This window comes from Trichosurus vulpecula, chromosome 2, assembly GCF_011100635.1.
Source record: "Trichosurus vulpecula isolate mTriVul1 chromosome 2, mTriVul1.pri, whole genome shotgun sequence".
NCBI classification, from domain to species: Eukaryota; Metazoa; Chordata; class Mammalia; order Diprotodontia; family Phalangeridae; genus Trichosurus; species Trichosurus vulpecula.
The window spans coordinates 9,071,698-9,098,586 of NC_050574.1; the positions used below are offsets into that span (position 1 = coordinate 9,071,698).

The following is a 26,889-nucleotide window of genomic DNA, read 5'->3' on the forward strand; positions in this document are numbered from 1 at the left end:
AGTCCAGATGAGATCAGAAGGACTAAGCTTGGGTGTGCAGTATGGCCATGGAGGGAAGGGGATGGATATGAGAGATGCTGGCGAGAATACAGTATTTGGAGTCAGAGGACATGGGTTCAAATTCTGGCTCTGCCACTTGCTACCACATGGGCAAGTTACTTCTTTGTGGATCTCAGTTTCCTCATCTGTAAGAACAAGGTGACTGGACTAGGTGCTAAGGCCCTCCATCTTTCAGTCCTGTGATTCCTGGATATGCTGCTGATGTGAGAGTCATAACTTGGCAGTAGAAGGTAGGGGAAGGCTGAGAAGAGCCTGCTGTAGAAAGGGAAATGGATGGAACCTGCTGCCTGCCCTCATAGACCTTCCAGTCTCCTAAGAGGAAAGCCATGATGATCGAAGTGGAAATGTGGTCCAGACTCAGGAACCAGGCCCCAGGAGGTGTGATCCACAAGGGAGCTGAGTGGGAGTGAGGGCTTTCTAGAGGTTGGGAGGTTGGGGTGGACCATGAGACAGAGGGACAGTCTACTCACCTGGCGCCTCTTCTCCAGCAAAAAGGGTTACGGCCAGATGCCGTGATCTCCCTGAGCGACCAGCCCGAGATTGTGTTCTCTGAGACCCGCCACCCCCTGAAGATGCCCACCATCTGCCACTATTTCACTGACGCCCACTACTATGCCTCCCTGGGCTGGATGAAGGGTAAGGAAATGAAGGTGAGTGTGCTCAGCCTCTAGCCCATGCTCCTAGGGAGTGCTTGGCACTGCTAAGCCAGTCAGACTGGGTATGTTTAAGCAGGAGAAGAGAAGACTCAGGGAGGCCCCCAGAGCTGCTTGCCTTGGTCGGTTTAGCCCAGGAAGGCAGCAGCAGGAGTCACAGGAATGAACTTGCTAGCACTAAGTAGAATGGCTGGGGGGTGGGGGGGGTCTTCCATGGGAGGAGGCAGGGACTGCTCCTTGGAGGTCTCTCCATCCCACTTCAGCCAGGTTCCTCTATTCCCCCTCCCCCAGTACCTCTCTGTCCTTCCTTCACCTCAACATCCCAGAATCTCAAGAGTTGGAAGTGAACTCAGAGTCTGTGTCATTCACCCGGTGCATGCCTGGAAATCCTCTCTGCAGCCTCCAAAGGGTCCTGCAGTCCAAGGAGGAGAATACCTGTCATCGCTGCCTTCCGGGGCAGCCCTAATGCTTAAGAAGCTTTTCCTCCCTCCCACCCACTGCTCCTGGTGCTGCCCCAGGAGCCAAGGAGCACAAGTCTGAGCCGTCTTCTAAGGGATTGCCCTACTCATCCATGGCTATCATGCTCCAAGTCACCATAGGCTTCTCCAGCTGACCCTCATGTGCAAGACCCTGAGGCGCATCAGCATCCCAGTGACCCTGCATTGAATGGTCTCCCACCCATCAATAGACTTCCTAAAATGTGATGGGCTGACAATGGGGCAGTCCACAACAGAATTGTCCCCTCCACACTCCTCGGCATTCCACCTCCGTAGCTTTCCCGAATGCTGACTCACATGGTTGCCCAAGGCGGAGCTTACAGACCAACAGAAAGTTGGCTATAGTCATTGTTTTTGTGAACTACACCTTCCTCATCTTGGACTTAGCAACTTGATATCTGGAACCCAAGGCTATTAAATTCCCTTGTGTTCGATTTAGTAAGATATTCTAGCCTGTCCAAATCTTTGTGAATCTCGATTCTCTCATCCCAGCATGTTGGCTGTCTCTCTTGGCTTGATGTCATTAGCAATTAAATAAAGATGCCATCTCCATATTTTCTAAGCCATTGGTAAAAATACAAAATGGCACATGGCCAAAGACAGATCAATCCCTAGGGTCGATGATGAGGGGCTTGGACAGATGGCCCCTGAAGCCCTTATAGCTCCAGAGCTGGGATCCAGTGGTCCTGATTCACCAGTTTAGTCCAACAAAGAACACAGGGTATGACCGATGTTTTCCCCAATTACACATGAAAACGATTGGCACGACCTACTCCTGATGTGAATCAACAAGTATTTATTAAGTGCCTACCGTCAGGCATTGTGCTGCCTAGGTTCTAGGGATGCAGGTACGGAGAATGAAAGGAGCCGACGCAAGGCAAGAAGGACTTAGATCCTGCGGTGGCGAAAGATGAAATGAGGGAGGAAACAAAGGTACGAGCTTCCAAGGATAGCGATTGATTAAACAGGGCAAGTCAATTGCCCAACACATCAGGTCCACGCCCCTTCCTCAGCTTAGGGCTGGACCCCCAATGCAGAAGGAGACAGATTTTTGTACATTAAAAAGAATCAAATAAGACCGACTAATTTAAAGGAAACAATACAATATTAGGTAATCTGATTTCTAATTCGGTGAAAAGTTAGGGACTTTCTAGTTGGGAAGGGAAGTGTGAACAGGTGTAGTTCCCTGAAAGCAAAAAAGGAGGCATCCGTCTCCCCACAGTGTCTGTAAACGATCAAAGGAACATGGAAACAAACAATGACTGATTGATCAGTATGGGGCCAATTTTCAGATAAGATACATGGGCTTCTTGAAATGTAAAACGGTAAGCAAACTCCTTGCGTAGAACTTTAGATCTGATGGCGTTTCTGTTCAGCATAACCAAGGTCCTTAGTTGAGGGTCTCTACCCAGCAGGTAGGAATGGTCCAGTTTCCCAGTCACACCTGGCTACTTTTAAACATAATGGTTTTCTCCTGATTCCCACAATTAAATAAAGTTTTCTCAAAAGTCAGAAACTGGACTAGACCCATAACTGAATAGAAAGTAACCGATCTGGCTCCAGAATTGCATCCCACAATGGAGTCAGTATGGTTCACTCAATCCCCACAGTTAGGACTCACTGTCCTAATCCCCTGAATTCCCTCAATACAACATAAAGTTAATACAAACATACATATCTCTCTATATATGTTTGCACACACATACATGCACATGCAAAGTAGTTAAATTCCAAGTAGTTTGGGAGGGAGGTCAGTAGAAGCAGTTGGGGAATTGGCAAAGGCTTCATTCAGAAAACATTGCCTGAGCTGCATTTTTAAGGAAGAGAGGGGCTCTACAAGATTCAGGGATGCCGGGAATGCATTCCAGGCATAGGAAATGTCTAGTGCAAAGGCCTGGGGATAGGAACTATAGTATCCTGAGTGAAGAATAGAGAGATGGTCAGATCAGCTGCATCTTAGAATGCAGAAGAGTGAGTAAAGGTCCAAAGAGGCTCTAAAGGTAGGCTAAGACCAGGTCATGTAGGGCTTTAAAAGTTCAATACAAGTTTATAGTTTGTCCCAGAGTCAATAGGAAGACACTGGAATTGGTTGAATAGGGGAGTCATGTGGTCAGATATGTTCTTGAGGAAAATTACTTTGAATGAAAAAATGGAAAAACATTTATTAAGTGACTACAATATGCTAGCTGCTGAGGCTATAGATGTGAGAGTGACAGTCCCTGCTATCCAGAAGTGTATGTTCAGTTAGTTTTGTCCCTTTCTTCCTTAGTGTATTCCTTTTTCCCTCCCTTTTCTTTCTTCACCCAAGATCATCTAAGTAGAACAAAACCACCCCCAGGTGCTCTGTGTGGCCGATTTCACTCCCTTTGTGAGCCTTGATGACATTAAGATTCTGAAGGGACACTTGTTTCTTTTCCCGCATTAGATTATAAACACATTTTTAATGGATAATCCCTTCCAATTGTTCCAATGTATTTACCTTTTTAGAATTTCTTAATACTTGTGTTTGCATTTTAAAAATTCTGTTAATTTCTAATATTTTCCTTAGGAATGCTTAGAAGTCCTCTGTTTTACTAAAATCACATTTTCACGTATAGATTATACTTAGTTTTGCAGGTAAGTTATTCTTGGTTGTAATTTTTTATCTTTTGCCTTTTAGAAACCCATATACCAAGTTCACCTTTTCTTTAGCTCCCAAGTCTCAAGTGACCCTGACTATGGTTCCTTGGCACTTGTATTCTTTCTTTCTGGCTAATTGCAGTATTGTTTTCTTTAATCTGGAAGCTCTGGATTTTGGCTAATGTTCTGGGCAATTTTCATTTTAGGGCTTCTTTCTGGAGATAACTTGTTGATTCTTTCTATTTTTACTCTGCCCTCTGATTCTATAGGCCTGGGCAATTTTAATTTGTCATTTATTGGAATATGGTATCCAGGCTTTTTTCTTCTTCTTTTTGGTTGTGTTTTTCAGGAAGTCCAGTGATTCTTAGATTATCTCTCCCTGACCTGTTTCCTAGGTTATTTATTTTTTCTAGGGGTTACCTCCAATTTTCTTCTATTTTCTTTTCAGGATTTATGTTTTGTGGATTTGGAAAAGTAGTTGGAATCATGGAGCAACCTTTAAAATTGAGCAATTAAAATTTTGGATACCTATTGGCTTGGATAAATTTGTGGCCATTATTTATTAAATAGTCAATCTGTGCTCCGGATGGTAATTATCAGTCACACCTTGTATGCCAGAGGATGCCGTACCTTGTGTGACCTTCAGATTCTAGAATGTGCTCAGTATGGAACAGCAACAACAACAAATACAACTAATATTTACATAGGGCTTTCAAGTTGGCAAAGTACTCTGCATTTATTTCGATCTTCACAACAACCCAGGGAAAAGGTGCTACGGTTAGAGTTGAGGCTGAGAGGTTAATTGACTTGCCCACACACAGAACTTCTTAACTCCAAGTCTAGCACTCTGTCTGTGGTACCAGCTCCCTGCCAAAAAATTGTCATTTACCCAGAATGCCAAATTAGGAGGGAAGTGTATGGAGTGGGTTCTCCAAGATGACTTGGAGATGCATACAACTGGATTAATGTTATTAGATCGGCAGTAAGTTTTCCCTTTTTACATTTTTGTTCCTAAGATTATATCACATTAGTGCCATGTTTACAAGTTTCTTGGGTTATCATTTTGGAGAACATTATATAAAAGTGATGTTAAAATTTGGGAATGATACCTCACGTGTGATACATAGGTAATATAAGGTTAGATCTTCTTTGATCTGGATGATGTGATTATTTATGAAGTAGAACTCTCCCAGGGTAGAGAACTCTATTCAGAAGACAGCATGCTCTTCTCAAGGGTTATGATTTTTAAGGATTCTAATGTATAGGACACCTGTTGGTTTGGTAAATAACCCTGCAGTCACTGGAAGGTGGGACATCCCATTGGAGAGCAGAGTTTGGAAATAGCCATGTTGGCAAGAACTTCCAGGGATATCGTGTTACCATCAAAATGGAAGTGGCAGGTGAAATGAGGAAGTAGGAGATTGTTTTTTGGGCAGAAATCAAAACCTATGGGATCCTAGTCTGTTGTTCTCTATCTTATCTTTAAGATGGATAAACATGTGATAATTAAGGGTTTTGACAGAGCTGGTCCAGCTATGAGCAACTTGGAAGGCAGGCTCAGGAGAGTCATGAGTTCAGTCAAAAGGGCAGGCCTTAAACAACCCTATCTGCCAAGACTTCAAGACCTTTCAGGGAGAGGCTTCATCTGGGTCTGGTGACTGGAATTCATCCAGGGCAATGAGGTGCTCATTCACTGTCTTTCTCCTTATCTTGGGGCTCAGTTTTGTCTCCCATTTTTCATTCTGTCCTTGGCAGAGAAAAGAGGTGCACACAAAAGCATCAAGCTATCATCACAATCCCATCGACCATCTTGAGATGTGCTCCTCTGACTTTCTTTGATTCTCCTTTTTCCCAATGGAGCCCCAAAGCCCCCTGTCCTCAGCTTTCCTCACCAGGCTCATCTTGACTAGTCTAACTACTGCCTGACTGGTCTCCCAGCACCAGGCTTTACTTTGGCCCCCACCCTCTTTTTCCTTGCCCTAGCTGCCACAATCCAAGCTGGTCAGTGACAATGTCAGTGTGTATACACACTAGTCTTTTTAAATGACTGCTCCTTTTCTTTCTTGTCAGAATTGATCTCCCATCTCTCCTGGGCTAACTGCCTCCACAGTTTTAGGTCCTGGTTTCCCACCTAACCTTCCTCTGAACCCATTAAAATCTATTTTTCCAAACTCTAGAGTGCAGGTCTGTGTAGTGGTAAAGTGTATCAGTAAGGCAAGATTCATGACCTCAAGGATGACCATGAACACGTCTGTATGGTTTGGAATTGCAAAGTGTGAAAAACTCTCTAGGTAGAAGGCAGAGGAAGTATAACATTTATTTAGATACCGGAGGACCAAATCCCAAGACCAATAACCCCAATTCAATAAAGCAGCAATTATATTCCAAAACCAGTAAGCCCACCTCAATGTAGCAACAAGGAAATTATAATACAGTATTATAGCAAGGAACCAAGTCATCCTGTAACCTTCTGCCCTGCTAGGGCCTTCCTGTAAACAATCACTCACAAATCCTAACTGTCTGTTTGCCTGTGTCCTCTCCCAAAGTTCTGAAAGCCCTTGCAGTTCTCAGAGTCCTTGCAGTCTCCTGGATTCTCTGGATTCTCAGTTCTCCAGTCTCTTGATGCTGTAGATTCTCACCTCTTTGATCTCTGCAACTCCCTTGTCTGCACTTTCTGCTCTGCAGTCTCTCTCGACACTGGCTCTCTCTCAGTGTCTGCTGCCTCAATGTCTTCCTTATGTCTGCTTCTCAATTCCATTGCTCTCAATTCTGCTTCTCAATTCTGCTTCTCAATTCTTCTGCTCTCACACTCTGGGCTTTCTTTATATACAGTTATAGCTGGCATCTGATTGGCTAGAACTTAGATCTCTGATTGGCTGAATTCATGCACATCTGATTGGCTAGAACTCAGTGCACATACAAATAACTCTGGTCTTAGCACCTCTCCTTAGGGCCCTGAAGGCTTCACACCTCTCATGGACCTAATCAGCAAAAGGGTGGACCTAATTAGCAAAAGGGTATGGGCCTGGGGTCTTGCACCTAGAAAGTAAAGGATGTAAGTAAAGGCCCTATTGAATGGGCAGGGAAAATCTTTAATCACATTAATACCACATTATATTAGGCCAGAGAGATAGCTCACTGTAGGTGCTGAGGGTTGAGGGAGCCGAGGTCCAGGAACTCCAAGACTGGAGTTCCCAGATGGGTCGTTGAGAGGCAGTGCCCCTCAAGGACCCGAGTACTGGAGAGGGTCAGGGCTGTCTGGAGTGAGTTCATGATCTCAAGTATTCTTTAAGTCAAGGTGGCAACGATTTATTATGCTTTACAGTGGGCAAGAATTCTTAGGGAACCTGCAGCCTTACATGGGCACAGGAAAGTTTATATATGAGATTTGGGGGTGAAACATGTCAATTAGGTGTTTGGGGATGGGATTAGGGAGTGGTTAAGGGGTGGTCAGTTCTTAAAGGAACATGCAATTTTTGTATCTACTGCGCAGGTATCTTACCAGACTTCACTGGGAAATAGCCCAAAGAGGGGCTACCTGGAGGTGTGGTTTTGACTGTGAAACATTACTAATTCAACTAATGGTCAGGGCTGACTGGAAATATCCAGGTGGCTTCCATCAAATATCTTGTTAGACAAGATGAATGTAAGGGAGTATACATTTGACTATGTCTAGGATACATATCAGGAAGGTCAGTAAGTAGTAAACATTGTTATGTCCCAGTGCATAGCTAATTAGCAATACACAAGGAGGCAGACCAATAAATTCTGTATGTGCAGCTAGCTGTAGTATCAGGAGGAGAGATAAGTGTTTTGCTAAGGCATGCTGCCCTTGAACTGGAGAGAAACTGCTAGGGCCAATGCTTTGAAGCTAAGGAGAGATGTGATTTTAGAACTGGACATGACTTTGGAATTGGAGTCCAGGCACAAGCATCCAAGTACTCCATCATTCCCCCCTTAAATAGATGGGACCCAAAATCATTTGGGGCAAGGGACAAAGGTCTCAGCCTCTGGAACTGCTTCATGCTGAGAGAGGACGTAGAGCTGTCCCTGTCTCCCAGGGGACCTCATTCAAGGAGCTGGATCTGAAGCCAACATCTGGAACTTGGTCGACACCAGGTCCAGGGAGTGATAGATTGTGGCCTTGGACAGAGGTTGGTATCCAGCTTGAGCTGTCATCTGCAAGTGGAGTGCACTGAACCTAGAAGAGATAAATCAGACAAGGAGATTAAACAAACAAGGACCAAAAAGGAGTGAGAGGAAAATGACAAGAGGTGGGGTGAGTATAGGCTAGTAGAAATTTTATCAAACTATCAACTTCCAAATCAAGTTACATAATTTTCGTTTCTTAACCCGACTATTTCACTTTTCTTTATATTTCCACCATAGACAAGATAGCTAAAGTTATTACTCTTCTCTAACATAACTGTACTGCCTTAAACAAAAGAGGTTCCTGACTTGAACCTTACAACTAAATAGATATACATTGTTGTTTCACAAGCTTGTTTATCCTTTCTGATTATATTCACTCTGGAAGAAAGAGATAACTCAGAAATTGAATCTTTTACATATAATAAGTTCAAACATTAATTTAACTATTGCTTGGGCCATAGAATGACTACATATTCAGATCAAAACAGCAAGATCTAGCCTGCTTTACAACTCATTACATTAATTTAGCAATTAATTATATTGCAAATGAAAGTTTAGTAGGCCTTCTAAATCACAAAAATATTATTTTGAACATTTCTTCTAAAAGTGTTTCCCCTTTTAAAAAGTTTTAAGATTTATCCTGATGTTAAGAAATAATCACTAAACTTTTCTGAAGAAAATTAGTTGGAAACTTTTTAAATGATAGCTTTATTTTTCACCTTAAAGCAAAAAGTAAGCCTTTAAAATTGAGATTCATCAAAACTTAGTTGGTGTAAAATGTTCTTAAGTAACATAGGTTCCCAAAGTATTATAATAAACAAAATTCCAAATTATTGCAGAATTCCTAGATATCACTAAGTTTCTTAGTCAAAAAGGTGTTATGATAGAATCTCACATTGGTAACAGTAAGAGACCAATCACAGGAAAAATACTGCTGCTTTCAGAATCCTTTTAAACAAAGGGAACATCTTAAGGTGAGTCTTAAGCAGTTTGCATAAATTTCTGCACATGTTCTAGTTCTAGGTAAAAATAGTATTAGATTGCCCAGTAAGATAACATAAAAGAGCTCTTATCTTTTACTGACTACTTGCTCTGATCACAGAAATCTGCTATAGAAGGAAAAAAAGTAGGGACATGTGACATACCAAATATTACAGGACAAAATATCCTTGGCTTTGTTTAAACTATAGTTACAGTTCTCCAATCATGCAGTATCTGTTCTACCTCATAGCTAAATTCAGGAATAGTCAGGTGGGAAACATTCCTTTCCAAAGGAACTCAGTGAGGAAACTGAGCTAAGAGGATCCCATCCTAGATTGAGGCCAAGATTATCCCCTCAGCTTTTTCCCAAATGCAGACCTCCACCTGTTAACAGTACAGGATCACATTCCTTCTAAGTAGCTTGTGGCATTTCTCTCAGATACTGATTTAATGCAGACAACTACACCCAAATTCAAACTCAAAACAAAATTAGTTATGGTCCCAAGTGCCTTTTGCCTTAAACAGCAAGTTTCACTAATCACAGCTTAGAGCCAGATACACTTGCTTCTACTCTCATGGAGTTGCAATAAGCAATAAAGATTTACCAGGACTCACATACATAAGGGATTCCATTTAACATCTTTCCCTCTCACATTTAAACTTGGTCCTGGTGTAAAAGCCAATCATTAGAATCCTTTCTACCTATTGTACATAAACTTGCAACTTCTCAGCAAGCTAAGTTCATTGTTTAGGACCTATATAAATCAAATAAGTTCTTTTTCTGGGGCTGATGAACTAGCCCATAAAGATGGTTTCCAGGGGCCTTGGCAATTTGCAGAATAAGGAGAATTAAAATGGATCCCAGGAAGGGATTGATACTGGTGCCCTTGCCTGATGACCTCTATGCCTACAGGAGGACTCTTCTCAATGGGCAGAACCAACCCAATAAGGCTTTACACCAATCCCTTCTTTCCACATAGAGTAATCAATTAACAATTTTAGGTTTTAGCATTAAAACAATAACCTCAAATAATTTAGTTAACAACCTTACAAGTTTCTTAAGTGCTAGCCAAATTGTTTTTAGCTGTAACCTTCTCTTTAACTACAGGTAAAGGTAGAAATACCTGGTTTTCTAAATGGCAGTTATAAAACATTATAAGACAGGGTTAGCAAGGCTGATAAAGTAACCTAACTGGTTTTACACAATTTTTCCATCTTTTAGTTTTAACAAAATTCAGATTAAAAATTGCTTTGTCTAACACCATTTCTGGCTCACAATGGTCACTCAAGTTTTACAATATAGGAGAATTTTACTATAGTTTTGAAATACAACAATAACACAAGCAGTAACCTTCAGTCAACATTAATTGCATTTCCAAATCATTACATATAAAAATTATTGATAGATGACTGGGCTTACCAAGCATAGAGGCTTTTCTTCCCCACAGTTGCAGAGCCTTGTTGTGCACTCGGGGGTGGTCGAGTTAGGGATTTGGGAAGGGGGAGAGAGGGAGACTAAGGACTGGGGAGTGATGGGAAGCTGTAGAGTCCAGGATGTGAATTAAAGGTCTGAGGAGTCATTGAGGAGGAGGATTTGGTGGATAAGGAGGAGGGGCCCTGAGGAAGCTTTGAGCCTCCTGATAGGGGTTGCTCGGCTTTGGGGAGCTTGGAGCAAAGGCTCCAGGTTCCTGTGGTGTCAGAGCAAGGACTTGGGAGCTTGAGAAGAGAGGTTCCTCTTCTTGCCTAGAGGGATGGGCTTCAGGGTGCACAGGGGTCCAGGGCTGTTGCCAGTGGGGTCCCCGATATAGCTGCTATGCCTCCTCCCTTTTTCTTTTCTCCAAGTGGGGGAGGATAACTCAAATTCCCTACCATTCTTCATTTTCTTCCCTTATCTAATCTGGGGAGGAGTTTTTAGCCGCTCTAACTTTTATTGCAGCCCTGGCTCAGTCAGAGACAGGATGGCAGGGTGAAAGATCTTAATGGTTCTAACTTTTACTAAAGTAAACTTCACTTCTGTGTTCACTCCTTAAAAACTTTTTTTTGAAAGTGAGAACTTTGAACTTGCCAGTCAAAGGTGAGTGGGACCCTGGAAAAGATCCAGTGATGCTTTGTCCCTTCTTCCCCATACTGGGAAACTCAAAGTGTCACTTTTTCAGATCTATGCATTTTCCCAATTTGCCTTAGTGCCAAATAGTATAATAAATTGTGCTTATCTTAAACATCAAATTAGGAGTAACACATTTCACTTAAATCTGAGGGGAAAAGATTCCTGCTTTCTTTCTTATCTCTCTTCACATTCCAAATTGGCCAGAATTGGAATGGAGGGACAAAGGAAGAGAATAGTTTTTTTTCCCAACAACTTCCCCAAAGCTTCCAAACCTTTTACTCTCAAAACCTCTGTTCACACTGTTTGTGCAAATAGATTATACCTTCCTTAAACTTTATACACATTCTCCTCTCTTTCCTACATGCTTAAACTTTCTTGCCTTTCACTTTCTCTTCTGGTGGACTTTGATTAAAGCCCCTTTAAAACTGCACATATCTTATTTCTTTCTAGTTCTGACCTGACACTTCTCTTACAGTTTTCAATTTGCCTTTTTCCATCATATAACCTAAACAACAAATATTTTTCTCTCTTCTTCTCTCTCTCTCACCCACACACTCCTCCGAAGAGACTGGAGTCAGGGAGGGAGAGAAAGATAGAGATAGTGGACATTACAGGGTGTCAGATTACACACTTCACACAGAAAGACAAACACAAAACAGACACAGACAGAAAATGACAGACAGCTCAGAGAGGATTATTAGAAATCTTCTGCACAAATTAGACCTTTGCTTGGCCCTCTGGAATGTAATGGAGGCCAGTGCCATGCTTTTTTGGGGTCTTGAAGACCATGCTTTAAGATGACCTGGGGCAGATCCCTGGCTGTAGGGGAAATGTCCCTGTCTCTTTACCTGTAAGCCTTAGAAATAAAAAGGGGTACCAGTAGTGCCTATAGCTGCAGCTCACCATGATCATCGTCCTGAAAGGGGAGCAGAGAGAGGCAATGTGTTCCCCATAACAAGGCGTCCCTTGTGTATTGGGGATCCTTGAAGAGTTTGACCTTTGTTTCCTTTGATTAATTCAATGTCTTTGATTGAGTCTTACTAGGTGCTAAGCCCAAGGCCCAAACCCCTATCTATTAGGTGCTAACACCAGAGCCAATCATAGGAGCCTAAGTTCTGGTGGCTCAGAGGAAGGTTGATGATGTCTGAAATTGTATAAAAAGGGAAAACAGAGCTATTTGCTTAAGGCTCTCACTCCTGGAGGCGCTACTGTAAGGGCCTTCTGGCTGAACTAAGATGTTGATGGTTTTCTTAGTAACTATGAGTTGTATTTGGTCTGTTTGTAATTTGTTTGTATTTGCTTTGAAGTTCAGGGTGCTGGTTTTTTCCCCTGAACTGAGTGAATGATGTCTGTATGCTGGATTAAAGTAAGCTTGTTAACCCCTTAACATTGCTTTCCTTAGCAAAGCAGATCAAAAGAACCTGGGCTTGCAGCGTTCTGTGAGCTGGTTGTTGTTGGTTTTACACCCCCACAGCAGCTGCTAGTCACAATCCCCTTTCTAAACTTGAGCTTTGTTTTGCTTTTGATTAATTTATCCCTGAATCTACCCTTCCTCTTATATTTTTCCCTTTCCTTCCTTCCTGTGCTATATGTATTCCAGTTGAATTTAATTTATTTCTACACCAAACTCTATGGGGTGTGTGTGTGTGTGTGTGTGTGTGTGTGTGTGTGTGTTCTGCCCTCCTGTGGCCAGTTTAGATGAAAGTAAAGCTCAAGGACTGTCCACTCCTCCTATCTCTTCCATGTCTGTACATAGTTCTCCTTGCACAATCTGATTATGCTTTCGAAACTGAGAAAATTGAGGAGGCTCAAATAACTTGCACCTAGTATGAAACAGCTGGGGTTCAAAATCATGCTTCCCTTCTCAGTTCTGCTTAACACACTGCCTCTGAGGCCCTTCCCAACTCTACTGTTCTCGGAAAGCTCTGGTATGGTACAGGGTGAAGGACAAGATGAGATAATCTCCAAGGTCACTTCCATCTCTAATCTAGGATTTTTGCTCCATCTCATACATAGTAGTAACATCAACTCCAGAATGGAAGTACAGGAACTCAGTACAAATTCTCTGGAGTCTGCCTCCTCTCCCCACCCCCACTCCCATAGCAAGTACTTTGAAATAAGGAGACCAGGATCCCAGGCCTCACCACTCAGCTTCCTTTCTTCTGTTACTGTCACATTATCAGCACAGTCATTAGATTGTGAGCTTCTCCAGGGCAGGGACTATTTTTTTTACCTCTTTTTGTATTCTCAGCATTTAGCATGGTACCTGAAATATAGTAGGCTATTAATAAATATTAATTGATGGACTGACTTACACCACCTGCTGAGCTCCATAGAATTAAGATTTGCAGAAGGAAGGAAGAGAGAGAAGGAGGGGGAAATGAAGGAAAGAAGGAAGAGAGGGAGGGAGGGAGAGAAGGAGGGGGAGGAAGTAAAGAAGGAAGAGGGAAGGAGGGAAGGAGGGGGGAGGAAGGAAAGAAGGAAGAGAGGGAGGGAGGGAGGGAAGAAAAGGAAGAGAGGGAGGGAGGGAAGGATGGAAGGAAGGGCAAATTAAATACTAGTTATATGCCAGACACTGTACTAAGATCTAGGAATGCAAAAGAAAAGCAGTCCCACCCCTCAAGGAACTTGCAGTCCAATGGGGAAAACCATATTCGAAGGAAGCTGAAAAACACTGGGGGAGTCTGGGTGGGAAATAAAAGTACCTAGTTGAGAGGTACAGTTTTGAAGTCCAGAGAACATCAGGAACAGCGCCAGGAGGGGAAAGCAGAAGTTGACCAGGCAAGAGAAGTAGAAAAGGTCAGCAAAACAATTAATGTAAATAAAACAAGCGAGTAAGGTAAGTTGGAAAATCATACAATTTAATAAAACAAATAAGAAGTTAATAAGAAAAGAGAAAGAGGGTGTGGCTGTCAAGCTGTTAAGCCACTGCTTACTCAATCTAAAAAGATGAAATTCATTCAATAAATGTAAAAGTTTATACATAAGTACCCCAAACCCAACTTTACAAGTGTAATATGGGCAGATATTGTTAGTCAGCAGTTTCTCTGAAAAAGCTCTGGGGTCTTTGGTGGACTGCAGGCTTGATCTAAGTCAGTGGCAAGTGTGCCAGCCAAGAAAGCTAATGTGATCTGGGTCTTTATTGAGAGACATAGCTTCCAAGAACAGGGAGGTGAGAATGTCTCTTCACTGTGTTCAGCAGCTCTCCTCTGGAGTAGTGTGTCCCATTCTGGGCAACGTGATTTAAGAAAGGAATAAGTTGGCACATTTTCAGAGGAGGGCAATCAGCATGGTGAAGGGCCTTGAGTCCGTGTCACAAGAGGATCCCTTAAAGAACGTGAGAAGACATGCCATGTGAGGACTGTGTTCAGGAATGGCCACATGGAGGAGGAAAGATTTAGCTTTACCTGTTCCACCACAGAGGATGATGCTGTACCCAAGGCAAATGGTCTGCCTTGGGAGGGGGCGGTGGGCCTTCCCAGTCCTTGGAAGTCTTTGAGAATGTTCTGGATAACCACTTATCCAGGATGTTCAATCTAGAGGAGGAAGCGGGAGATTCCAAAGGGGTGAGAAGTGGGTTAGGTTTGGATGAGATATCCCTGAGCTTCCTCCCATCTCCAGAGATCCTTGGAGATGGGCTACTGCCCCCTTTAGCCCTCTCTCCCTACTCTGGTCCTGGAGACTTCCCTACAGTTCTGTTTGTTTAGCCCCTCCTCAGCCCTAGGATATGGAGAGGAAAGTGCAATAGGTCCCAGAACTGTCCCTTGTGATCTGGGACAAGTCTTCTTCTCTGTCTGGGCCTAAGGAGGTGGGGCAATGGATGAGAGAGACTCCCAGCTAGAAGACCATGATCTTGGAGGGCATCTAGTATGTGAACAGGAATGCCTTGGGCCCTGCTGCCCCAAGCGGCTGGCTGAGCTCTGCCTAAAGACCTGCCCAGGACACCCTTCCACTCTGCAGGTGGTTCTGGTTTTCAGAAAGCTTGCCCAGTGCTGGCTCCTCCCTCAGTGATTTCCCTTGGCCCGGATTCCCCCCTTTCCCATGTTCTCTCTTCCCGTCTCCTTTTCTGGTGAGTGTTCTTCCTCTACCATCTCTCTTCCACTTCCTCTGTCCATCTTCTCCATCATCTTCTTTCATCCTTCCTCCCCCATGTCCTCCCTGCTTGTTTTCCCTGCCTTCTCATCACCTCCACCCCCTCTTTTCTGCCTCTTCCTCATGGCCTCTGTCCACTCCTGTATTTCCTCATCAGCTCACTTGCTGCTTCTTTCCCTCTGCTTTTCTTCCTTCATTCTCCTCTTCTCTCTCTTCATATTGTCTCCCTGCCCTATCACTTGCACCCTGGTCCCCTGTGGACATTCGTGTCCATCTCTGCAAAAGGAGGGCATTGGGCCCAATAATCCCAGAGGCCCCTTTCAGCTCCATCATCCTTATCCTGCCTCCTCTCTCTTTCTCCCCTTGTAGGCAGTAGTGTGGATACAGATGAAGGTCTATGACCATGAGGTGGAGAGGAGAGTTTTCCCTATGTATGAGAGCCTGCCTCCTGTCCAGGCTTTGGTGCATGCTGGGGACCATCGGGTGTTGGCTGCTTACTGTGGGGACATGTTCCTTCGCATCTTTGGAGACCATACTCGGTTACTCCGGTCCCTGTGTGTCATGCCCTGTCGCTTCTCCATCAGCTGCCTAGTCTATGACCCCAAGTCAGAGATGCTGCTCTCCGGCATTGCCGGGGCTGTGGTCATGTGGATCATTGAGCCCAGTGGGCGAGGCCTCCAACTTGCCAAGGAGGTGCCTATGGCTGGCAATGAGCTGGTGCAGGACATCTCCATGGCTGGCCCCAGTGGGAATATGGTGGTGCTCTGTGAAAGCCTGGTACGCCTCTTCAAGCGTTTAGGCCATGACAGGTTTGAGGAGGCCAAGGTTTTCACGTCTCCAGGCAGTGGCTTACCTGTCACCTGCTCTTTCACCTGTAATGCCCAGGGGTACCTCTATACAGGCAATAAAGCTGGGCAGGTCCAAGCCTGGAGCCTAAACCGAGACCGGGACCGGGACCGGACTTTTCACAGCTTCCAGGCCCACTCCAGGCCAGTGGTATGCCTCTGCAGCCGGCCTGAGGCCCACACCCTGCTCACAGCTGGGAGAGAAGGCTTGGTCAAGGAGTGGAACCTGACCTTTGGCAACCTCCTGCGGCAAGTGAATCTCGGGGAAGAGCTCATCAATCTGCAATTCTTCAGACCCAAAGCCTTCTTCTCCCAGACCACCACAACCTTCTCGGTGTATCATCTGCCCTGCTTCTATCGGCTCTTTAACGTCTGTGGCTCCACTCCCCAAGAGGTGCGCGAGGTCTGCTGCGGCAGCAACTCCTCCCGCATCTCATGCTACACTGAGGATGGTCTCCTGCGTTTCCTGTGCCCCCTGACTGGGGAGCTCCTGGTACTGACCTGGCCCTTTGCCCTCCTGGACCAAGCAGTCGACTGGACCTATGACCCTGACCGGGAGGAGATCTTCGTGGCCACGGGCAAGCCGGAAGTGCTAGTGCTGGACGCTAGCCGCTGTCCGTGCACCGCCAAGTACCTCTTGTGCGCCTCCCCCGATGCTGACGACAGGGTGCAGTGTCTGGCCTACGGGAGGCCCCAGCTGAGCCGGGGGCTGGAAGGTTTGGTGTTCTGTGGGCATGAGAGCGGCACGGTGAGGGTGCTGTCTCAGCATCACTGTGCCCGCATTGAGAAGCATTTGCACTCTGCCACAGTGTTGATACTTGCAACCCTGACGGGAATACCCTGCAGCTCCCGGGAGAGCGCCCTCATCTGTTCCTATGGCATGGACGACTACGTGCACTTGTCCGAGGCCGTCCTCGAAGGGGCCACAGTGAACCTGGTGACCCTGACCAGCATTCTCTGCAGCTGCAAGCTTAGTCAGCTCATCCTGCTGCCCAAATCGGTGAGCGCCATCACTGAAGGCAATCGCCTGCGCCTCTGGCACTACCAGGACTTCCTCACGAGCCCCGACACCGAACCGGAGAAGTGCTTCTTGGAGACCAAAGCGCTGCACCTGAGCCCCATCACTTCCTTCGATGTCTGCCTCAACTTGGGCATCTTCGTCACCGGCGCTAGCGACGGCACAGTCAAGCTCTGGGACCTCCAAGGCACACTCCTGACCCGCTTTGACTCGGCCCTCAAGTTCGGGGCTCTCTGCTTTGCCAATGAGAGGGGCGACCTGCTTGTCTCTGTCAACCAGAGCCTTTACTTGGTATGTTGCCTGATGCTTCTCCCTACCCATTTGTTGAGCCGCCTGATGGCCATGAACCTACCCGACACAGTGAAGGAGACCCCCAAACCCTTTGTGCCGGGCTTCTTCTTGTCCTTTAAGTCCATATTTCTGCCCCGCTACCTTTATGTGGGCAGTGGGCAGCAGAAGCTAGAAAGGCTGGAGACACTGCCCAACTTCAGAGCGGTTGCCTTTGACCGCTCGGTCCCCCATGTGGTGCTGGAGGGAGGAGGACCGATCCCGGCAGCTGAGGACACGTACAAGGAGAGACAGCGGCTCCGGTCTTTTGCCCAAAAGACGAGGGAGGGCCAGCTCCAGCAGCAGGTGCAAGCTGTGCCCTCGGTCCCCCGTGCTACCCAGCTGCTGGGCTGGGACGAAATGCACAGATTTCCACTGCTGCGCAAATATTTTGGCCAGGGGCGAAAGTGGATCATCGCGCCCGATGGCTACATCCCCAACTCGGTGGTGCGGGCTTTCCTCTGGCCGGAGGGCACTCCTGTCTTTCTGACCTCTGCGAGCTTGTCCTCCGAGGAGGTGGAGCCAGAAGGGCTTCAGGAGCTACAGGGGCCTCAGCTCGGAGCAGTGCCCACCGTGGCGGAGGAGGAATTCGGCATCCGACGCCGGTTAAAGAAGCCCCGCCTAAGCTTGGCAATACACTCCGAAAAGCTTCAGGACGAGCCCCGCGACGTCTTACTCGACACCCGCACCAGGCTGTCAGAGACATTGAGTGAGGAGGCCGTGGACAGCGCGATCCAGTCCCTGCTCGACGTAATGACCAGTTCGGAGCCAGACAAGTACGGTAAGTGCATCAATGCACTGTCACAAATCTTTGCCTCCTACCAAGTGTCCCCCTTTCTACGCTGGACCACCGCCAAACACCTGATAGACTACACCTCCCACCTCCTGGCCATTTTCCGCAAGTTGGCCTGGGAAGGGCTGCAGAAGCTGGGCTTCATCACCCACCTGTTTGCCATCCCCTTGGCCTCGGGGCTCATAGACTCGGATCCCGAAGTGCGAAGCAAAGCCCGGAATCTCATTGTCAACATCGCAGGCATCAAAACTAAGAAGGAGCTCCTCCACCTGCTCCTGCGTGAAGGCGTCTACTCTGAACTGCAGTAAGTGTGGCGGCGCTGTCCAGCCTTGTCTCCCTCCCGGTCCCTTCCCATCAGGCTCCCAACCTCGGGGACCAAGATTCACTGGCTCTCTGTGCCTGTCATTTCTCCAGAGAACCCAGGCTCTGGGATGCTGGGGCGGAGGGGGTGGGGGGGGGTGTTGGTCTATGGCCCTTCTGGGCTCCAGGCTCAACCCCAGTCTTATCGCAGAAGGCAGAATGCCGGGCAAAGAGAGCCAGAGCCCAAGGCAGGTCCTGCCCCAGACTTGCTGTGTGCCATCATGTGGAAAAAGCCCTTTGGCAGACCTTAATGAGCTGAATAGAAATGTTAGGGCACCTGTTCACTTCACTTCTCCTGGGGCCCTTGAGCTTTGACATTCTCTATCTTAAGGTCCTATCCAGCCCTGACATTCCCTGTTTTGAGACCCTCCCAATCCTGACATTCCCTTTTCTAAGCCCACACACCACCACCACCCCAGCTCAGCTATTAGATATTCAGCCCGGACAGTCCTTGTTCTGAGGAAACTCCCAATCCTGACACTCTCATTCTAAGACCCCTCCCAGCTCTAATCTCCTTTGCTCTAACGACCCTCCCAGCTCTGATGTAAGTCCTTTCCCAAAACCCTCCCCATAACCCACCCACCCGTGGATTTCTGACAATCTCTGTTCTAAGCCCTCCCCTCCCCTCCAGCTCTGACATTCCCTATTCTAAGTTCGCTCCCAGCCCTGGCATTCCCTGTTCTGAGGCCCTCCCAGTTCTGACATTCTCTAGTCTGAGTTCTCTCCCAGCCCTGACATTCCCTGTTCTAAGGCCCTCCCAGTTCTAACATTCCCTGTTCTGAGGCCCTTCCAGCCCTAACATTCCCTATTCTAAGCTCCCTCCCAGCCCTGACATTCCCTGTTCTAAGCTCCCTCCCAGCCCTGACATTCCCTATTCTAAGTTCCCTCCCAGCCCTGACATTCCCTGTTCTAAGCTCCCTCCCAGCCCTGACATTCCCTGTTCTAAGCTCCCTCCCAGCCCTGACATCCTGTGTTCTGAGGCCCTCCCTGAGACCTGATGATCTTTGATTCTGCCCCCTGACTTCCGTAGGAACCAACACATAGGGAGTGAGCCTCTGAATGTGGTGCTGGGGATTCGGCCTGTGGACCTGCATTTCCTGGCGAATCAGGTGGACAGATACCTCGCGGAAAACCTGACCAAGCTTGACAGAGAGAGAGCGTCTCTGTCCTTAGAAGTCACCGACACGGAGATAGAGGACACAGACACGGAGCTGATTGAGGCCATTGAGCACACTAAAAGGCCTTTTGAACTTTCCCCTGAGCGATCCCCAGAGCCCACCAAGCCTCCCAAAGCGGGCAGACCTCCACGTCTACGCCGGCCAGTCAGGAAGCTGATCAGTAAGTATGGCTGGGAACCTAAGGAGGCCCCGAAGAGGAGCTGTAGAAAGGCCTACCCAAATGGAAAGCAAGGGCTCCCAAAAGCCTCAATGAGGTGCTTAGTGGGGTGCAATCAGAAGACCAAAGTGCAAATCCTACCTCCAAATACTCAGCACTCATCTGCAGAATAAGTAGGTTGGATTAGTTAGGTTTTTTGGCTTTAGTTTTTTCAATTAAGTTTTTTTTTTTCAGTTAATGCAAATGCCTTCTTTCCCTCCTCACTCTGTTCTCTCCTTGACAAAAAAAAAGAAAAAGAAAAAGAAAAAGAATTACAAACACATATAGTTAGGAAGCAAAACAAATTCTTGCTTTGGCCATGTCCAGATACTGTGGCCTCATACACTGTTGTCTGGTTTTTTTTTTTGCACCCTGAGTCCGGTGGTTCTTTCTCTGGTAGCAAGCAGCAGGTTCATCGTAAGTCCTCTGCAATTGTGGTGGATCATTGGGTAGATCACAGGTGCTAAGTCTTTTTTCAGAAATATCTTTTTAAGCAGAGTTTTTTCATTGTTTTTTCATTTCCAAATTTTCTCTCTCCCCCTATTTCCTCTTCTACCCAAGGAGAATGCAAGAAAAAGAAAACCTATTACAAATATGTATAGTCAAGGAAAGCAAATTTCCCCAGTAGTCAAAGAAAGAAAGGAAAGAAGGAAGGATGGAGGGGGAAGGAAGGAACTTCCAACTGCACTCTAAGACTATCAGTTCTCTACCTGTAGGTGGATAGCATGTTTTATCATGAGTCCTCTGCAATTGTGGTTGGATTATTTTATTGATCAGAGTTGCTAAGTCTTTCAAAGGTGTTTGTCTTTACAATATTGTTTTTATTGTATAAACTGTTCTCATGGTTCTGTTCACTCCATTCTGTTTCAGTTCATACAAGTCTTCCCATGTTTCTCTGAAACATTCGCCTCATCATTCATATATATATATATATATATATATATATATATATATACACATATATATTGTATATATATGTAAATAGTATTTTATTTTTTTTCCAATTACATGTAGAGATAGTTTTCAGCATTCATTTTTCATAAGATTTTGAGTTCCAAATTTTTTCCTCCCTCCCTCCCCTCACCCCTGAAGCAGTAAGGCAGTAGTAACAATGTAGATGATAATTGTCAAAATGCCTATGTGATTCTGTATTGCAAAGTATATGAGACTCTCCACATAGAAGGTAGAAGAAGCAAACCATTTATTCAGACACCAGAGAACTGTATCCCACAACCAAAGGCTCAGCTCCCACAGCCAGTCAGCCCACTTCATCATAACAGCAAGGAGCCCAAAACATTCAATACAGAATATCACAACACAGAGCCTCAACATCCAAAAACCTCTCTGACCGCCTGCTGGCATACATACAGTACAGCTAAGCCAGCCTGTTCAGTTCTAACAATCATGAGGATGGCCAGTAGCAGCCACCAGCAGCCATGACATCCATCTCTCTCTCTCTCTCTCTCTCTCTCTCTCTCTCTCTCTCTCTCTCTTTCTCTCTCTTTACATTTTCTGTGACATAACTTCCTTTTCCTGTCAGGAAGCTCCTCTCACCACGTGTGTCTTAGGCTTCCTGTGACATAAGCAGGTCACATGACCTATTAAAGGGTGGGAAAGATCTTCAAATCAAAGTTGCTACTACAACCCCTCCCCTAGATGGCAAACAATCTGATCCAGGTTATACATGTGCAATCATATAAACACATTTACACATTAGTCATGTTGTGAAAGAAAAACAGAACAAAAGGGAAAAGCCACAAAAAAACAAACAAACAAAAAGGTAAAAATAGTATGCTTCACTCTGTATTCAGACTCCATAGATCTTTCTCCGTGTGTGGATAGCATTGTCTATCATGAGTCTTTTGGGATTGTCTTGGATCATTGCATTACTCAGAAGAGCTAAATCTGTCACAGTTGGTCATCAGCACAATGTTGCTATTACTGTGTACAATGTTCTCCTGGTTCTGCTCACTTTACTCCGCATAAGTTCATGTAAGTCTCTCCAGGTTTTTCTGAAATCTGCTCATCATTTCTTATGGAACAATAGTATTCCATTACATTCATATACCACAAATTGTTCAGCCATTCCTCAATCGATGGGCATTCCCTCAATTTCCAATTTTTTTGCCACCACAAAAAGAGCTGCTATAAATATTTTTGTACATGTGGGTCCTTTCCCGTTGTTTATGATCTCTTTGGGATATAGACCAATAATGGTATTGCTGGATCAAAGAGTATTCACAGTTTGGTTGCCCTTTGGACATAGTTCTTCCAAATTGCTCTCCAGAATGGTTGGATGCATTCACAACTCCACCAACAGTGCATTAGTGTCCCAATTTTCCTACATCTTCTCCAGCATTTATCATTTTCCTTTTTTGTCATATTAACCAATCTGATAGGTGAGGTGGTACCTTTCAGAGCTGTTTTAATTTGCATTTTCTAATCAATAGTGATTTAGAGCATTTTTTCATATGACTATACATAACAAATTTTTTCACCTGAAAACTGCCTGTTCATATCCTTTGATCATTTATTAATTGGGAATTATTTGTATTCTTATAAATTTGACTCTGTTCTCTACATATTTGAGAAATGAGGCCTTTATCAGAAACACTTGATGTAAAAATTATTTCCCAGTCTTCTGCATTCCTTCTGATCTTGATTGGGTTGGTTTTGTTTGTGCAAAAACTTTTTAATTTAATGTAATCAAAATGATCCATTTTGCATTTCATAATGTTCTCTATCCTTGTTTGGTCATAAATTCTTCCCCTCTCCATAGCTTTGACAGATAAACTATTCCTTGATCTCCTAATCTGGTTATGGTATCAACCTTTATGTCTATCATGTACCCATTTTGACCTTACCTTGGTATATGGTGTGAGTTGTTGGTCTATTCCTAGTTTCTGCCACTCTATTTTTCCAGTTTTCCTAACAGTTTTTGTCAAATAGTGAGTTCTTATCCCAGAAGCTGGAGTCTTTGTGTTCATCAAACTGTAGATTACTATAGTCATTAACTACTGTATCTTGTGTCCCTAACCTATTCCATTGATCCACCACTCTGTTTCTTAGCCAGTACCAAGTAGTTTTGACGCTTGCTGCTTTATAATACAGTTTTAGATTTGGTACAGCTAGGCCACCTTCCTTTGCATTTCCTTTCATTAATTCCCTCAATATTCTTTGACCTTTTGTTCCTCCAGATGAATCTTGTTGTTATTTTTTTCTAGCTCTATAAAATAATTTTTGGTAGTTTGGTATGGCACTGAATAAGTTAATTTAGGTAGAATTATCATTTTTATTATATTAGCTCAGCCTACCCATGAGCAACTGATATTTTTCCAATTATTTAAATCTGACTTTGTGTGAAAAATTTATATAGTATTGGAATTAATTGTTCTTTAAATGTGTGGTAGAATTCACTTACAAATCCATCTGACCCTGGTGATTTTTGTAAATATTCATCTATTTCACTTAAGAGTGTCAGATTTATTGGGACACAGTTGGGCAAAATAGGTCCTAAAGATTGCTTTAATTTCCTCTTCATTGGTGGTGAATTTACCCTTTTCATTTTTGATACAGGTAATCTGGTGTACTTCTTTTCAAAAATCAAATTAAGCAAAGGTTTATCTATTGTATTGGTTTTTTTTTTCATAAAACTAGGTCTTAGTTTTATTTATTAGTTCAATAGTTTTCTTACTTTCAATTTTATTAATTTCTCCTTTGATTTTCAGAGTTTCTAGTTCTGTGTTTAATTAGGGATTTTTAATCTCTTCTTCTTCTAGCTTTTTAACTGCATGCCCAATTCATTGATCTGTTCTTTCTCTATTTTATTCATGTAAGCATTTAGAGACGTAAAATTTCCCTTAAGTACTGCTTTGGCAACATCCCCTAAATTTTGGTGTGTTGTCTCATTATCATCAATCTCTTTGATGAAATTATTCTTTCTATAATTTGTTGTTTGACCCACTCATTCTTTAGGTTTAGATTATTTCATTTCCAATTAATTTCCAATCCATCTTTCCATGGCCCTTTATTACATGTAATTTTCATTTCATCATGATCTGAAAAGGATGCAAGATCTGGTACTTCAAGACTGCCTTCCTTTACATTTTTTTCATTAATTCCTTTGATATTCTTGACCTTTTTCTTCTTCCAAATGAATTTTATTATTTTTTCTTGCGCGATAAAATAAATTTTTGGTAGTTTAATTGGCATGGTGCTGAATAAGTAGATTAGTTTAAGTTGAATTGTCATTTTTATTGTATTGGCTTGGCCCACCCATGAATAATTAATATTTATCCAGTTATTTAAATCTGACTTTATTTGTGTAAAAAGTGTTTTATAAATATGTTCATGTAGTTCCTGGGGGGTTCAATCTGATCTTGAAGAACTCTTCCAACTAATGTCATGATCCCCTGATCTTGTACCTGGAGAAAGGCAGTATAGTGTAATGGCTAGGACAGTGGACCTGGAGCCTGGAAGACCTAGTTTCAAGGTCTGCATCAGCATAGAAATGGTAATTAAATTTATTAGAGCTGATGAGTGCACCTAGTGAAGTAGTCTAGAGGGAGAAGAGAAGAGGGTCCAGGACAGAACCCTAGGGGCCAGTTACAGGGCATGATCTGGATAAGGACCCAGCAAAGGAGGCAGAAGGAGCAGTCAGAGAAGTAGAAGGAGAACCAGGACAGATGTTGATATTATTGCTGTTGTTCAGTCATGTCCAACTCTTTATGACCCTATGGATCATAGCGCACCAAGCTCTCTTTTCTTCCACTATCTCTTGAAGTCTAAGTTCATGTTTGTTGTGGCCCTATGTATCCACCTTATCCTCTGCCATCCCCCTTTCTTTTCGCCTTCAATCTTTCCCAGCATCAGGGTCGTAGGTATCCTGAAAACCTAGAAAGAAGAGAGTGTCAAGAAGGGGAGCAATCAACAGAGAGGTCAAGGAGAATGAGAATTGAGACAAAGGCACTAGATTCAGCAATAAGAGTTTTGTTAACTTGGAGGGAGCCATTTTGGTAGAATGGTGAGTGAGAAGCTAGATTGTAAGGGGCTAAGAAGAGACTGAGAGGAGAGGAAGTGGAGGTACCCACTGCAGATGGCCATCTCAAGGAGTTTAGCCACAAAAGGCAGAATAAGATGATAGTAATTGGGATGGAAGGATCAAGGGAGGGTTTTTTCGGGATGAGGGAGACATGGACTTGTTTGTAGGCTGTAGGGAATGAGTCAGTAGACAGAGAGACAGAGGTGGAAAATAAATAAAAGAGTGGGGACAACAATCTTTTGGAGGATGTGGAATGGAACGGGATTATTTGAGCCTATAGAGGGGTTTGCCTTGGTCAGGAATAAGGCCACCTTATCCCATGAGACAAGGGTGGAGGAAGAAGACACCTCAGGGATAGGAGATGAAGAAGAGGAGAGAAGAAGGAGCTTATGGTGAATGGCCTTAGTTTTTTTTTTTTCTGCAAAGTATGAGGCAAGGTTCTCAGCTGAGAGAGTGGATTGAGGAGAAGCTATGCAAGGTTTGAGGACAGATGAGAAGGTTTGGAAGAGTCGCTGTGGAGAGTGGGAGAGTGAGCTGATAAGGGAGGTAGAGTGGGATTGCCCAGCAGCAGTGAGGGCCCAACTGAGGCTTAGTAGTGGACCTAGTCAGAATAGTTGCATGATTACCTCCATCTTTGTTCAGCTGCACTCTCTAATTCAGTACTCTCTAATCTAGTGACACTGGCTTCCTAGCTGGTCTACAAACAAGACACTACATCTCTCACCTCTGGGTATTTGCTCTGGCATGTGGAGCAAAGGCAGTGGATGGTGGGAATCATCTGAGGCTGAGGCTTAGCAATTTACAATCAATGACATAAAGGTGTCAGAGACTCAAGAGAAGATGAAAATGAAAAATCGAATTGGTTCACCAAAAGTCAAGATTGGGAAAAGAAGAAAGAGGAAAGAGTAGCTAGTGCAGGGGAGAAAACTGAGGAGTCAAGAAATTAAAAGTCACTGTGTGGACAAAGAATAGGGTTTGGTAAGGGAAGGAAGAGGGGGAGGTGGAAAGTGAATAGATTATGTTCAGATAAGGGGATTTTTTTCAGACACCAAAGAACCAGATCCCAAAAGCAATAAGTCCAACCCATCCAAGCAGCAAGCAAATTACAGAACCAGTAAGTCCACTTTATAATAACAGCAAAGAACCTAAAACACAACATCACAGCAGGGAGCCAAGCCATCACATAACCTTCCCACCGCCTGCTGGGCCTTGCCACCAACAATCACTCACAGCACAGCTAGCACAGTCTGCTCTCTCCCTCAGCTCTAACCACTCTGAACATTCCCTGCTCCACCCTTTCAGTTCCTCAAGTTCAGCAAGCTGCTTCCATTACATTTGACTTAGGCTTCCTGTAATGTAAGTAAGTCATGGATGAGTGGGAAAGATCTTCAAACTTAAATTACCATTACACATGTCAAGACACTTGTACATGTGGTGGGAAGATATTCTAGGTGACTTCTGACATTCTTCTTAATACTGACTTTTTGTTTGGAAAAGGTGAGCATGGACCCAATACCCTCCAAGGGCTAGGCATAAGAAGGGTCTAGCTCTGACATGCTATGATTCCAAAAAGGCAGCTTCTTCTGTTCTAGCATTTTAGGGGAACCAGGTGCAGCAGGCAGGTAGTAAAGGATGATTACTCCTAGCTTACAGGTAAGGAAACTGATGCTTAGCGAAGTGAGATACGTTCCCCAAGCTTACCCATCTGGCAAGTGGTAGGGTCATGACTCAAACCCAGGAATCAGAGAACCACAGACCCTTGGAACAGTACCATCCCAGAGTCCAAATGTAGAAAATGAGGCCCAGAGGAATGAAGTGATTTCCCTAAGGACATACAGGTAATCAACAATGGTTCCAGTTGGAATCCAGATTCTCTAACACCATTAACCATGCTGTCTGGATTTTCTCTAGTCCAGAATTCCTCCCAGACTCTAAGCTAGGAAGGGAGTCAAGAGGAAGCCTATACCCAG

At 44.4% G+C, this 26,889-nt stretch overlaps 1 protein-coding gene across 1 annotated transcript in view; it reads left to right on the plus strand.

Annotated features, from left to right (window-relative positions):
- WDR87 (WD repeat domain 87) overlaps positions 1-26,889 on the plus strand; it is a 37,274-nt gene that overhangs the window by 4,749 nt on the left and 5,636 nt on the right. Inside the window, exons 2-4 of the mRNA XM_036746765.1 lie at positions 549-710; positions 15,531-18,448; positions 19,535-19,842. Coding sequence (XP_036602660.1) covers positions 549-710; positions 15,531-18,448; positions 19,535-19,842 — 3,388 coding nt within the window. The remainder of the gene's footprint in view (positions 1-548; positions 711-15,530; positions 18,449-19,534; positions 19,843-26,889) is intronic.